The sequence below is a fragment of the Impatiens glandulifera genome, chromosome 4 (assembly GCF_907164915.1).
Source record: "Impatiens glandulifera chromosome 4, dImpGla2.1, whole genome shotgun sequence".
In the NCBI taxonomy this organism is placed as follows: Eukaryota; Viridiplantae; Streptophyta; class Magnoliopsida; order Ericales; family Balsaminaceae; genus Impatiens; species Impatiens glandulifera.
Genome location: NC_061865.1, coordinates 273,454 through 287,139, shown reverse-complemented (window position 1 = coordinate 287,139; position 13,686 = coordinate 273,454). Strand labels below are relative to the sequence as shown.

Here is a 13,686-nt window from a genome sequence, read left to right as displayed (position 1 = left end):
GGAGAAGAAGGCTTTTTGATGAGATTCTTCTCTTTCTTCTTCTTCTTCTTCCTCTTGGAGGTAGTTTTCGTGAGAGAAGGTGTTAATAATGGTTTGGGAGAGAGAGATGCGGGATTTATATGCCCCTCCCTCCTTCTGTTTCCTATTTAAAACTGAGGGGTTCAGAGAATTTTCCGATCTAAATTATTAACCTCCTTCTCCCGCCCCTCCCCAAATCCTATATCATCTCAATTTAGGTAGCCGGTATATATATATTTGAATTCTATAAAACATATTTCTTTTCTTATAATAAATTAAATTAAATTAATAATTCAGTATATACTCGTGGAGGATAAACACAAGTACAAGAAAAAGGCGAGAAAACGACAAACCCAAAAAAAGAAGAAAAGAACAGAAAAGAAAATGTTTTCTTTCTTTTTCTTTCTTCTTGCATAAGAGAAAACAGGACTTAGAAGAAGTGTTCACATTTCAAAGCTTTGTCCTTTAAGGTCACTATCACTCCAAACGAGATTGGGTTTTTGATATCTTCTCTTCTACGGGGCACAATACAGGACTGACTGAGCCTGAGGTGTTCTTCGTTGCACTTCAACTTTTGCTAAACTAACGAGGTAAAAATAACATTAATCTCTCTACTTATATTTCTTAGACAGACTGTCGATCGATTCGATCGAACCAACCAATTTTACTTGTGTCGGAAAAAATCTGACCGGGAGTTTGATTTATTTCTGCCTGCCTGCCTGCCTGCCTGCCGCGGAAGTGTTGTTTTTGCGCATCAGGTGCTCAGTAGTTAACTGATTTTGCATCTCTGTTTGGTTAGGTCAAACACTGTGAAATTGTACATGATATTGAGATCTCTTATAAACAAGAAGAAGAAGAAGAAGAAACAATTAATTAATTTATTAGTTGTTAATTTATTGCATTCGTGTTGTTGTTGTTTGATTGATGCTGGATTTGGGCATGCAGCTAAGCTGGTAGCTTGTTAATTTGTCTTGCTGAGGTTTGAATGAAGGTGACCTGATCCCAGCTGGACCGTTCAATTGAGTGTATTTATTAGTATGCCTTGTGTATGTTTGTGCTGAATTTCTGTGTATGTATGTATGTATGTATGTATGTATGTATGCATACCCATTTAATATATATTTTGGTTAGATGGCAATTGTAGTAGCATTGCCATCTCCAAATCCGGCAGCATCTCCTCCTCCTCCTCCTCCTGCTGCTGTCTCTTCTCCAACTTCTCAGCCCAATGCAGATCCTCCAGAGCTCTTACCAACTCCAAAACCTCAATACATTCCTCCTCCCACAGGCAGCATGACTTCTCCTCCTCCTCCTCCGGATTCTAATCCACCCACAACTTCTTCACCTCCTCCTCCACCCAATATTCCGCCAGTTACCTCCCCCCCTTTCCTTTCCCCTTCTGTTCCTCCAGTTAATTCACCTCCCCCACCATCACCTAGCGCACCACCAACTTCACCTTCACCTCCACCACCACCATCACCATCGAATTTGCCCCCTCCAATAAGTTCTACTCCATCTCCACCGGCACAACCTCCCCCACCCCAATCAAAGCCACCTTTGAGTTCACCCCCTCCACCAAAATCTGATACACCTTCAACTTCACCCCCTCCACCAAAATCTGATACACCTTCGATTTCACCCCCACCATCAAAATCTGATACACCTTCGACTTCACCCCCTCCACCAACATCTGAGCCACCTCTGAGTTCACCCCCTCCACCAAAATCTGATACACCTTCGACTTCACCCCCTCCACCAAAATCTGATACACCTTCGACTTCACCCCCTCCACCAAAATCTGATACACCTTCGACTTCACCCCCTCCACCAACATCTGAGCCACCCCTGAGTTCACCCCCTCCACCAAAATCTGATACACCTTCGACTTCACCCCCTCCACCAAAATCTGAGCCACATCTAAATTCACCCCCTCCACCAACACCTGAGCCACCCAAACGGTTTCCTCCATCATCGCCAATTAAGCCGTCTACACCACCACCTCTTCCTCCTCCTCTACCTATTTCCCCAACTCCACCTTCACATGTGTCAGTTCCATCATCAGGAAACATGTCAACAAACAATACTGGCAATTCAAGCTCTCCGAGTAATGGAGGCCTAGGCACTGGAGGCACAGTGACCCTTAGTCTGATTTTAGGTTTCTTACTATTAGGTCTGATTGGAATTGCTGCCTGGTGCATTAGCAAACGACAAAAGAAAGTTTCTGGATTTAATGGAGGCCATGTTACTCCACTAGGTTCTTCACGCAGATCAGGTAATAATGATCTATCTCACTCATCTTATTTATCAAATTATACTCCCTGTTTTACTTTATTAAAAGTAAATCACTGCTTAACTATCTTTATCAAAGTATTTGTGGACCAATTCTTTTGTGAGACAGTTAAGAGGACCGAATTTCCTTGTCTTCAAAGTTCATTGGATTGGATCTTTATTTATTCAAGGTTTTTTATTCCCATTCAGATTCAGCCTTGTTAAAAATAGAGATGGTTTCACCTAAGACTGGAAGTGGTCCTGGTAGTGATTTAACACATTCACCAGTTGGGCCACGTGGATTGGGAAATTCGCGGCCATGGTTCACCTATGAAGAAATGATACGTGCTACTAAGGGGTTTTCTGAAGAGAATATTTTGGGTAAAGGTGGATTTGGTTCAGTGTACAAAGGATACCTGCCTGATGGAAGAGAGATAGCTGTAAAGCAACTGACGATTGGTGGAGGGCAGGGAGAGCGAGAATTTAAGGCAGAAGTTGAGATAATTAGTCGGATACACCATCGCCATTTGGTGTCACTTGTGGGCTACTGTATTTCCGAAGAAAGGAGGCTGCTGGTGTATGAATATGTTCCTAACCATACCCTTCACTATCATCTTCATGGTAAAGTTTACTACAAATATGTATCAAATTTGATCTACCTCTGGTAGCTCACTGACTTGTGTAAATATTGTTGCTTCATTTGTTCAGGAGGATTAGGTAGACCAGTCTTGAACTGGGCAATAAGGATGAAGGTTGCTGCAGGTGCTGCTCGTGGCATTGCATATCTGCATGAAGACTGTAATTTATCTTCACCTCCGTGTTTTAGCTTTTTCCTGTATTTTGCAGTTTTTCTTGCCAAGTCTATAATTCTTTATATAAAAGAATGAATGTAGCCTCATTCTTTATTATTCGGCCACTATATATATATATATATTAACTTGTCTTTCTGATTAAATTCATTGGGTTCAATTTTAGGTCATCCTCGTGTTATCCACAGGGACATTAAGTCTTCTAATATTCTTCTAGATCTTAACTTTGAAGCTCGGGTATGTAAAATATGCAGTGCCTCCAAGTTATTTTCATGTCAAAATGGAATATAAATAATATATTCTAATATTTTGTGTTAACTGTATATATGTTCACTCAGGTTTCTGATTTTGGGCTTGCTAAATTATATTTGGATACAAATTCGCATGTATCAACCCGCGTTATGGGAACATTTGGGTATACAGTCTTCCGTTGTTTTGGATGCTACATTTTGTAACAAAAATATGTATATTCAAAGGAAGGCTTTAATTTAATGGAGGAGGTTGTAATGTAATGTAATTTCAGGTATATGGCTCCTGAATATGCATCAAGTGGTAGGTTGACCGAGAAATCTGACATGTTCTCCTTTGGGGTTGTGCTTCTGGAGCTCATTACGGGTCGAAAGCCAGTAGATCCCTCTCAACCTTTGGGAGATGAAAGTCTTGTTGAATGGGTAAGTTTTGAGCAATAAATAAACTGCATTTAGGTTTCATGATGATTGATTTGAACCTAATTTTATTTGTGTAGTCTGGTTTAGATCTTTTGCATTTTATGAGGACTGGTTTGGTTTTCAGGCGCGTCCTTTGCTTGGCCGTGCCCTGGACAGTCAAGAATTAGATGGGTTGGTTGATCCGAGGCTAGAAAACAACTATGTTGCCAAAGAGATGTTTCACATGATCGAGGCAGCTGCATCTTGTATACGACATTCAGCCACCAAAAGACCATTGATGGGACAGGTAAGAAACAACGTTTCTTAACATAATATATACATATAGAAAGATCTGGTCTTTTGGTGGGGTTAAATAAATACATGTTTGGATTGGTCATCTCAGATAGTGAGAGTGTTGGAAAGTATGAGCACTTCTTCAGATCTAAGCAATGGAATGCGTGTGGGTGAAAGTCAAATAATAAATTCTGGTGAACAATGGGCGGAAATTAGATTATTTAGGAAGATGGCCTTTGGTATTCATAATTCCACTACAGAGATTCTGAACAGCAGGAATAATTATGATAACTCAAATGAGGTCATGCCTCTACATTCAGAAAGAGGTTAGTAGAAGATCAAGAAGCTCTCTTTGAGTGTAAATAGGGCATAGTAGAAGATTGTGTCTTTAAACGGAAGAAGAATTTCAGAATGGAATGAAATTGAATTGCACTTTCTGATTAACAGATACATTTTTATTTTTTTTCTGTGCATGAGCCATAGATACTTACATACATACATGATGTTAAATGAGCCAAGTTTGTTAGGTGACTTAGGTTATTCCAAGAAGGGTGGTTAGGGAAATTAGTATAAATAGATGATGTTAGAAGATATATAGATAAATATTTAAATGTGATCTCTCCCAATGAAATTTTATCAGGACTTAGCTATGTTTCAGTCTCCCCCGGACTCTATCTCAATCATTTTTCTTTTGCTTAAATGTTCGGGGTGAAAACTCGAACTCATAACCTTTTGTGATTGCGCTCAAGCTATTTCATTGTTTCTCAAACCCTATTCTAGAATTTTGTTTGAATTGTTACTGGAATATATTAGTATTGTTCTTAAAGCTACAAATTTGCCTCCACCTTTTAAGTGCTTATCCACCTCCTCCAAGTCCAACTGCCCAAAATCATAGAATTGATGAAGTATATGATTTTATAACTTTTGTTTGGTTGAATTTATCTTTTCGGGATAATCATGTCTTTTTTGTTTTATAAAACAATGTTGTTATTCACATAAATTATTATTTATTATTATACTAGTTCTAGTTGAACATTAACACTATTTTTTTTTTCCTAAAACAAACTATGAAAACCCACTTCTCTCCAAAATCCCAAAACAAACAACCTCTTTTATTTGAATATTATTTGTTGTTTGTTGTGATGAGTGATTTATTTATTGGGGTGGTTAACATGACCCTATTGTCATGATTCCCTTTCTAGTAAGAATCTAACTTTATACATTTCTTATCTTATGGGTCATAAAAGTAAGACCCTTTTACAGTTTGAGTATTTCAAAAGATTAATATATAACTAAGTTTCATAATTTGACTTTAGTCGTCTTTAATTCATAATAAACTTACATGAAATTGTAGTTAAAAACGAGTTATCAGATGGTAAAACTCAAAATATTTTTTTTAATGAAAAAGTATATTAGGAAATTTAATTATACCTCGTTAAATTTAACGAGCCCGCTAAAAAAAAGGACATTTGATTTCAAGTTTGAGCATTTAAGGGACTAAAGTAAACTTAATTTTATGATATGTATATATATAGTGACATCTTACCTACCATGTCCCTAACCCAAATTTATATACTTCCATTTCATATAAAGTACATAAACATAACTTGTGAAGGAGACATGTTTTATTATTTTAAAAATAGGTTGGTTAGGTTTAGCTTAAAATGTTCAGACTTGAATGTTACAAATAAAGACTTGTAATTTCATTGGGTATTGTTCATATCATCTTAATTAACATATCTGTCTTATTCAATATCTTAAATATATATATATATATAAATCTTCATTTTCAAAAGTATACTTAATCTAAATAATAGGAGCACGTGTTAAGAAAATTCCAGGGTCAGAGTTATTGTTATCATATTTATTAGGTATGCATGACAAAGTGGAACTGGAATGAAAACCTTTGAAATGTTCTCTTTAATTAATTTTCAATTTTGATATCTATATATTACTTTTATATTATATTAAATACAATTTTTTTTTTTTTTTTTTTTTTTTATAGAAAAGTATATCATGATTTTAATCACAATAATTAATCCCACACAAAAAAAGGGTATAAATTGCATGCGTGCAAGAAAGCCAATTAATTTTTATATTTTCTTTACTAAATAGATAGTCATGCATGTTTTTTGTTTTTTTTTTTTTATAATGGATTGCCATAAATATATATATAGCAATAGGACAAAAAGGTAGTATATTTAAAGAGAATACGTAAACCTAGCTATAAGTTGAAATAGTCGGTCTCACAATAATTAATTAATTAATTAATAATAAATTAATAAGTTGTATTAAAAGATTAAAGAGGATTAGGAGAAAATGTGTGATTGCCCTTGTTCTTCCTAATTATGTCCACCAAAAATAAGATTGATGATAATCTTTCATGATCACTATCTAGTGGGAGATTTGCAACAAATCAATCAATGTATTTCGTTGGACCAGATATGAATTTAATGAAGTATATATTATAATCAATGATTAATCATAAACTATTTTTTATTTATTTATTATTATACAAGAGTTTTGTTATAAATTATATATTTTGTTTGTTTTGTTATAAATTATAATTACTTAACCTTCTATTGTGTGTTTTTAGAATCTCAACAGCCAATCAATTAGGCCATAAATAAAAAATCAACGGTCAAAGATGACTGACATTATATATATATATATATATGTGTGTATGAAGGGAGAGGAGGGTTAGACTTCTTTTTTAAAATTTTTTTTTTTAGTTTTATTACTTGAGAGAAAAGGAGGGTTAAAGACTTTGATAAGTTTAAGTTAGGTTGGGTTTGAAATTTTAATTGAAGGTCAAGGATTTATGTATGTCAAATAATAATAATAATAATAATAATAATGATTTAAGTGACATTTTGATTAATTAATTTGATTTTCTTTCTTTAATATAAATGAATATCCGATGATGTGGTACTTTAAAAAAACTAGGTCGGATAAAATTTAAAAAAATAACTCTTTCGGGACGAAAATACCCCTACGTTTCTAAAATACCCTTTTCTCGTGAGGCACTTTTCGCGTCAGACGATATAATTTTTGCAAATATTATTGAAGCACTTGGCTTGGCTTGCTTTTTAAAGTTGCGGAGAAAATCATTCCAAAAAACAAACGGTCCATTATTAAAGTCATTTTTGTCAAATTTCCCTAGCTACTTGGTGGGAAGGTGAAGAAGGCAGATCAGAATTAGATCGCCATTAAATTCTTCAACGAGGAGGTGGAGGAGAAAGAAAGAGTAGGTGTTTCTATCACTTTCTCTCTCTCTGACTTTCAGAGTTTGTAGTGGATTAATCAATATGACGACGAAGACGAAAGAAGCAGAAGATGATGATGAAGATGAAGAAGAAGAAGAAAGAGACCCACACGATATCTTACAAATAGACTGGCAACTCTCAACCTTCAACCGTTCCATTAATTTAAGTATCTATCCATCTATCCATCCATACATCTTCCATCTCTTTCTTTCTTTCTTTCGATCTATCTCATTATATATATAATCATCTCCATACCACATCTCTCTCATTAAAAACCTTCTTTCCACTTTGCTTGCTACCTACAATGTTGCTGAGATCAAAACAGAATTTATCCTCCGCTTCTCTTCTCATTTCTCCTCCTACTCCTCAATTTAAGGAGGATGATTATTCCAATGTCATTCATACAAATAAACCTTATTATCTTCCTAGGGTTTCCGATCAAACAACTACCAAATTCTCTCACAAACCGCACTCCCACTCACCCTGTCCTCTTCAACTCCCCGACGCTATTCACGCCCGATCGTCCGCTCGTGTCGACTCTGCACTACAACAACAACAACAACAACAACAACAAGAGGAGACGACGTACCTATTGATGATATTAAACTTCACTCGTTGCATTCGGTATATATATATATATTCTTATTGCTAGGCTAGGCTAGGCTCAATTCTCTTGTATTCATTGAAATTTTGATATATTTAATCGTTTTTCAGGTCAGGCTGTATGGTCATACTGAGGGTTATTGCCATTCTTTCTTATGCTTTCCTTATTTCCCCTGGTTTTCTAAGAGGTCTCTCTCTATCTCTTTCTTTAGATATCTATCTATCTCTCTATCTATTATTATTATTATCTATTAATATGTGTCAGTGTTTGTTTGTTTTGTCTTGTCACAGGAGCATACTATTATTATACCTCAAGTCATGTCCGCAGAGATATAGTCTATGGCGATCAACCGAGGAATAAGTAATATGGGTTTGCTGCACCAGTTTCTTCCTCTTTGATTGCTTTACGATTTTTGTTGATATATTCTTCTTCGTGCAGGCTCGATCTGTATTTACCAATTAAATCTCATTGCCCAAAGCCAGTTGTTGTGTTTATAACTGGAGGAGCATGGATTCTTGGGTCAGTGAGCTTATTAACATATTTGTTTCTTCAATGTCTCTTTAACATATTTATTAAAGTTTCTTTTATTGAATTTGCATGCAGGTATAAAGCATGGGGTTGTCTTTTAGGGAAGCAGCTATGTGAAAGGGATATCATTGTGGCGTGCATAGATTACAGGTAACAACTATAAGTTTATGCCAATGCAAAACTGTAATATGAGAAATAACTAAAATATATATATATATATATATGTGAGTAGAATTGATTTGAAGCAGGAATTTTCCTCAAGTTAGCATGAGCAAGATGGTGCAGGATGCTTCTGAAGGAATATCGTTTGTTTGTAAGCATATTGCTGATTATGGAGGCGATCCTAATAGGATCTATTTGATGGGTCAATCGGCTGGTGCACACATTGCTTCATGTGCTATTGTGGATCAAGCAATAAAAGAAGCTGGAGATTGCAGTCTTTCTTGGAGTGTAAAGCAGATTAAAATATTTTTTGGATTATCTGGAGGGTATAATCTGTTTGAGCTCCTGGATCATTTCCATAATAGAGGTCTATCTCGTTCTGTCTTTTTGAGGTATATATCTATTTAACAGTTAGATTTGTTCTTGTTCTTCATCAATCATCATCATATGAATAACTAATAGTTAAGAGTATCTATCTATCTATATATATATATATATATATATATATAGAATGATGGAGGGTGAAGAATCGTTGGGGCGATTCTCTCCTGAAGTAAAAGTTGAGGATCCTGCAAATAGGAAAGCGGTTTCCCTTCTTCCACGCACTATTCTTTTCCATGGCACTCAAGACTACTCCATTCCTTGTCACTCCAGGTCTCCTACTTTGCTTTGCTTTGCTTTTCTTTTCTTTGTTTTGCTTTGTTTATGTTTATGTTTATGCGTTTAGTTAATGTTTTGACTTTTGATGGGCAGTAAGTCGTTTGCGAAGACTCTTGAAAGGGTGGGTGTGGAAGCTGAAGCAGTTATGTACGAGGGGAAGACGCATACAGATGTTTTCGTTCAGGTAGTTAAAGTCGTCATCAATCATTGTGTTCTTCTTCATGTGATTTTCTGAGGAGGACAACATTAAATATTAATTACTACTTATTTGCTTTGTTGTCTTCTGCAGGATCCTATGAGGGGTGGGGATGATGAAATGGTGCGTGATTTAGTGGCGGTTATCCATGCCGCAGACGAGGAAGCCCTCGATAAAGATGACAAGGCTCCGCCAAGTAAACGCCTTGCACCGGAATTCATGTTGAAGCTTGCTAGAATTGTTAGCCCTTTTTAAACCAAAACTTTCTAGATCTTCTTTCTTTGCTTCTTGTTGTAGTTGGTTAAACTGTATATAAACTCTCAAGAACGGTATTGCTGTTGTTTGTTTAGGTATAGTTTTATAAAATCTTATCACTTTGTCAAACAAAAAAAATTAAGTCTTTTTTCTTAGCCAAGATTAAATAAAGGCCAAACTGAAAAGATTTAAAAAAGAAATGTTATGGGAAGGGAGTTCAAATTTAATAATATTATTTATATATAACATAATTTAAAAAACAATAACTAACAAATTATATTTATAAATTTATTTATTATTATAAATTTATTTATATTAACAATAAAGCAGCGTTTTGAGAGCATAATCCTATTATCTCACCAAAAAATTACTTTACTCAAGTGAGTTTCTTTTAATTAAAAAAAAAAAAAACATAAAAAACTCTTTTATTAACTCTCTCTATCTATCTATCATGAGTCATGTCCTAGTGAATTGACTCAAAAAAACCCTAAATTCTGCTTAGAAGAAGCTTGACCGCGTTTGGTGTGGTTGTGATGTTCAATGTCGTCGTCTTACTCTCTCTTCCTCTCCACTGTTTCTCCACTTGCATTCCATCATCATCGATGCAACAACAATGTCTCAGCATTCACCACTCCACATTCAATTGCGAGACCCACAAAGTCTTTCGCATCACTTTCTGTTTCTTTTGCTGAGAGAAACCTTGATCATCATCTCTCCTCCTGGTTCCCTATTAATGCCTCTGATGATGATCATTATGGAGGCTGGGGAATTGGGGAAATAATCGACCATATGCCCAGGAACAACAACAACAACAAAAAAGGTTTTAGTTTTATTTCATTCTTTTTAGCAATTGATTATAAAATAATTCATTCTTTCTTCCTTCCTTCAAGGCTTGCCGCCACCACTGATGCTACTGGGTTTGGGACTTCGATTGCTGCTTTGCTTGCTGCAATTGCTTACTTTTCTTCTCAATAAATGGTAATAGATAGATAGATAATTTACCAATACGATATCTGTTCTACCCACATTAAAGTAAGCTCTCTGAATTGTTGTTTTGTGTTTTCTCTGCTTCCATCAGGGCGACGACTGAAGTTTCGATTTTAGCAGCCCAATTTTTGCTTTGCCTCAAAGAGAAGTAGAGAGGGAAATAACTGATAATAAATTACCTGGTGGTGCTAGCTCGGAGAGTGTATCCCAGTTCAGATGTTGAACTTTGTATAGGTAACTTTTATGTATTTATGTGCTATACTTACTGTTAGAAAAATGCCGCTGCTAATTTAATTTGCTTGTATATCTCTCCATCTGGGGTGACTTGTTTGTACCATTCATAAGTAGATAATAGATATGTTAATACTCAACCTTTTCCTTTGATTATATAAAGGGCATGAACAAAAGATTGTCCGTGTCATTCTTCCGGTTGTTGTGGATGCTGCTCAACATGAAGCATTATTGGTATTGAAGAAATTGAAGGTACATCTTAGTTAGAAAGAGCATCAATTTAAATTGTCTTTCAAGGTCACCATGGTTTCTTGAACTTGTAAAATCGTATAACCCTGCTTCAAGATTTCTCTCATGTTTCGGGAAACAATTTTTAAAGTATGCATATTTTAAAATTCAGTTCTGTGCATTATTGCACGTGTCATTAAGGTATGCAGATTATTGAATATGATGTTAAGGCTGCGAATTGTGTACTAGGAGGGAATATGCTCGATGGTTAGTTCGATCCAATTCAATGTTGGAAAGGTACATGTTAAATCTGATAGTGAACTATTTTTTTCCTCTTTTTGTTCTGTAGTAATCTTTATGTCTTCTACAGGAACCCGAAGCATAGATTACACATCTCTTCTTCCGTTTCTAGTTCAGAAGTTGCTGCATTTGATGATGTGAGGCCTGAAGACCCTGATTTTGGGCCTATACAAGGTATTTTTTTTTTCTTTGCACCTCAGTTCATTTGTTCTATAGAGCCTATAGTCGCCGCTTGAAGGAAAATTAAAGATTTTCTCGGATTGTCATGAAGCTCTTGCAAAGTCGGGTATAACTAGTAGCAAGTTATCAGGTAGCTGTTCCAATTATGACCCAAACGGCCTAGTCTACTTCTTTCCGGATAGGTACTTCATCGATGTTCAATGTAATGTAGTGATTATCATTTTCATTAATTAGTAGCGAGCTTATTGATGTTTTAGTCATTTGACACATATTGTTGCCCTAGGTTTTTATCGCGTCAGGATCTTATAGATTGGAAATCGCGCTAGAGTATGGACGAATAGTTCCTTGGGTTAATGAAAAGGTAATAGGGAAATTTTAAACAGGTTTATATTCAATATTCATTCACTTGTGTTGCCCATTTAGAAACATTTTGTTTTAGTCTAGTTGTCCAAAGGGCCTTAATGTCTGACTTATTTACAGTCCAGATATCAAGGATGGGCATGGATTTTATGGATATGGGGAACATCAGTTCCGATGCATCACAATCGCTCTATTTTGACATGATGGCCGGTGACAAGAGCATACTCCGAAAAGTTTTTGGTCAGTCTATGTCTCTTCTTTTTCTTGTGGTTTCTTTAGATTTAATCCAAATAATCAAACAGTAATATATAGGCATCCTTTTCCATGTAAAATTCTTTTTGACACATTACAAATGATTAGTTGAGTCATTTTAAGGGTGCCTTGATGTAGATGTTGAAGTTTGGTAGTATTTTGCATAACTTATTTATTCACAGGACAAGGTAAGCGGTTTCAGCCAAAATAACCGCTCAACAAAGGCAACAAGCAGCTGTAGCGCTGACCAGCGGAGGATGGGGTGATGCAATTCAATTTGAGATATCGAGGGTAGAAGCAGAGAGGTTTTTGTAGGAAAAAAAGCAATGGAAGAGATAAAGTCTGAGATTCTGAGCAAAGAAACTCTAAAGAGATATTGGGATAGAGCGGGAAGAAGTGAAAACTGTTCTTGTAATGTGAAGGAGGGTACCTTTACGCAGTCGAGAAGCTAGAAGAGGAGAAGAGTGAAAGTGAAGATGCTAGGCAGGGTGTTTGAAGGAGAAGGCAGGTTTGGAGGTGTCAGAAAGCAGTTGGTGGTTAGACTGAATGAAGAAGTGAAAGAAATGTCAGAAAGGCTTGAATATGAGAAGCGAAAGATATTGATGAGCGAAAGAATATTGAGAAAGCAACGAGTATTTAGAGATGAAGCTAGAAGGAACAGGTGGATACTAAATGTATACTTGAAACTGAGATAGAGGCTCTGCGAATACTAAGGTAGCCTTGTGTGTTTGTTTATATGCGATGGATTGGATAGATGAATAAATGAATGTGGGCTGGGAAATGTGCAGGTCTTGGATTGAAGACGCTGGAAAGAAAAGCCAAGGCCGTGCAATGGTTCTTGAGGAGGCGTGTAGAAGATGGAAATGGGGAAATTAATAATAATCATTCGACATGAGACTATGAGTGTGTTTATTTTGTTGTAGTGGCAGTAGTATATTTAGGGACTTTGAGGTGAATGACTGATACATCTTTTTACAAACATCACAATATATGCAATCTTTCCTTAATTTGTGATCTGTTTTGTTTGTTTTGACTGTCTATTGCTTACTTGGGATGAGTGCTAAAATAGCAAATTAATTAAATAAACTGTTTGAGAGATTATACTACATCACTTGTTAGCCTTGCAGTAGTTCAAAAAGCAGTAGTGTATCTGGTTGAATAATAATAAGATTCCTTGAGAGAAGAAGCATTGTGAGATTTTATATTTATGTACATGGATTTTGATAGGTTTATTAATCATGTTAAATATACGATCCACCACGTCTATCCAACTTAAATCATTTTTTTTTTGGGTTAAGTAAGAAATTGTGAGCACAATTATATATATAATCCATATTTAACATGTTTTACATTAATTTGAAAATTATTAATTAAATAAAAATTGTAAATATAATATATTATTTTTAATTACATATAATATAACCTAAACATATTTTAATGATGT

General features: G+C 35.4%; 4 protein-coding genes across 5 annotated transcripts; all 4 read left to right on the top strand.

Moving 5' to 3' along the window:
• The first annotated feature begins 442 nt into the window (after window positions 1-442).
• On the top strand, window positions 443-4,699 carry LOC124934443 (proline-rich receptor-like protein kinase PERK9). 2 transcript variants are annotated; one of them, XM_047474978.1, is made up of 9 exons: window positions 443-608; window positions 964-2,287; window positions 2,494-2,904; window positions 2,992-3,081; window positions 3,259-3,329; window positions 3,431-3,507; window positions 3,616-3,763; window positions 3,885-4,046; window positions 4,143-4,699. In XM_047474978.1, the coding sequence occupies exons 2-9, from the start codon at window positions 1,150-1,152 to the stop codon at window positions 4,362-4,364; spliced, it is 2,319 nt and encodes a 772-aa protein (XP_047330934.1). In that variant the 5' UTR covers window positions 443-608; window positions 964-1,149; the 3' UTR covers window positions 4,365-4,699. The 2 variants fall into 2 exon arrangements, with proteins under 2 accessions (XP_047330934.1, XP_047330932.1); XM_047474976.1 differs by having other exon boundaries at window positions 443-2,287.
• Window positions 4,700-7,588: 2,889 nt separating this feature from the next.
• On the top strand, window positions 7,589-9,833 carry LOC124935745 (isoprenylcysteine alpha-carbonyl methylesterase ICME-like). Its single transcript, XM_047476165.1, has 9 exons — window positions 7,589-7,923; window positions 8,014-8,090; window positions 8,194-8,263; window positions 8,342-8,422; window positions 8,507-8,581; window positions 8,680-8,985; window positions 9,104-9,247; window positions 9,347-9,437; window positions 9,543-9,833. The coding sequence occupies exons 1-9, from the start codon at window positions 7,604-7,606 to the stop codon at window positions 9,702-9,704; spliced, it is 1,326 nt and encodes a 441-aa protein (XP_047332121.1). The 5' UTR covers window positions 7,589-7,603; the 3' UTR covers window positions 9,705-9,833.
• Window positions 9,834-10,154: 321 nt separating this feature from the next.
• LOC124934256 lies at window positions 10,155-10,950 on the top strand. The gene is made up of 3 exons (XM_047474756.1): window positions 10,155-10,524; window positions 10,595-10,682; window positions 10,783-10,950. Exons 1-3 carry the CDS (start codon window positions 10,245-10,247, stop codon window positions 10,841-10,843), a joined length of 429 nt encoding a protein of 142 aa, XP_047330712.1. The 5' UTR covers window positions 10,155-10,244; the 3' UTR covers window positions 10,844-10,950.
• A 128-nt stretch (window positions 10,951-11,078) lies between these two features.
• LOC124933695 lies at window positions 11,079-13,256 on the top strand (the record flags this gene model as incomplete). The annotated part of the gene is given in 11 exon segments (XM_047474136.1): window positions 11,079-11,184; window positions 11,381-11,447; window positions 11,521-11,624; window positions 11,722-11,837; window positions 11,914-11,991; window positions 12,116-12,230; window positions 12,425-12,468; window positions 12,471-12,547; window positions 12,706-12,842; window positions 12,845-12,956; window positions 13,031-13,256. Coding segments are annotated over 11 exon segments (1,044 nt in total), but the record flags the coding sequence as incomplete, so codon positions are not given.
• Between the last annotated feature and the right edge of the window lie 430 nt (window positions 13,257-13,686).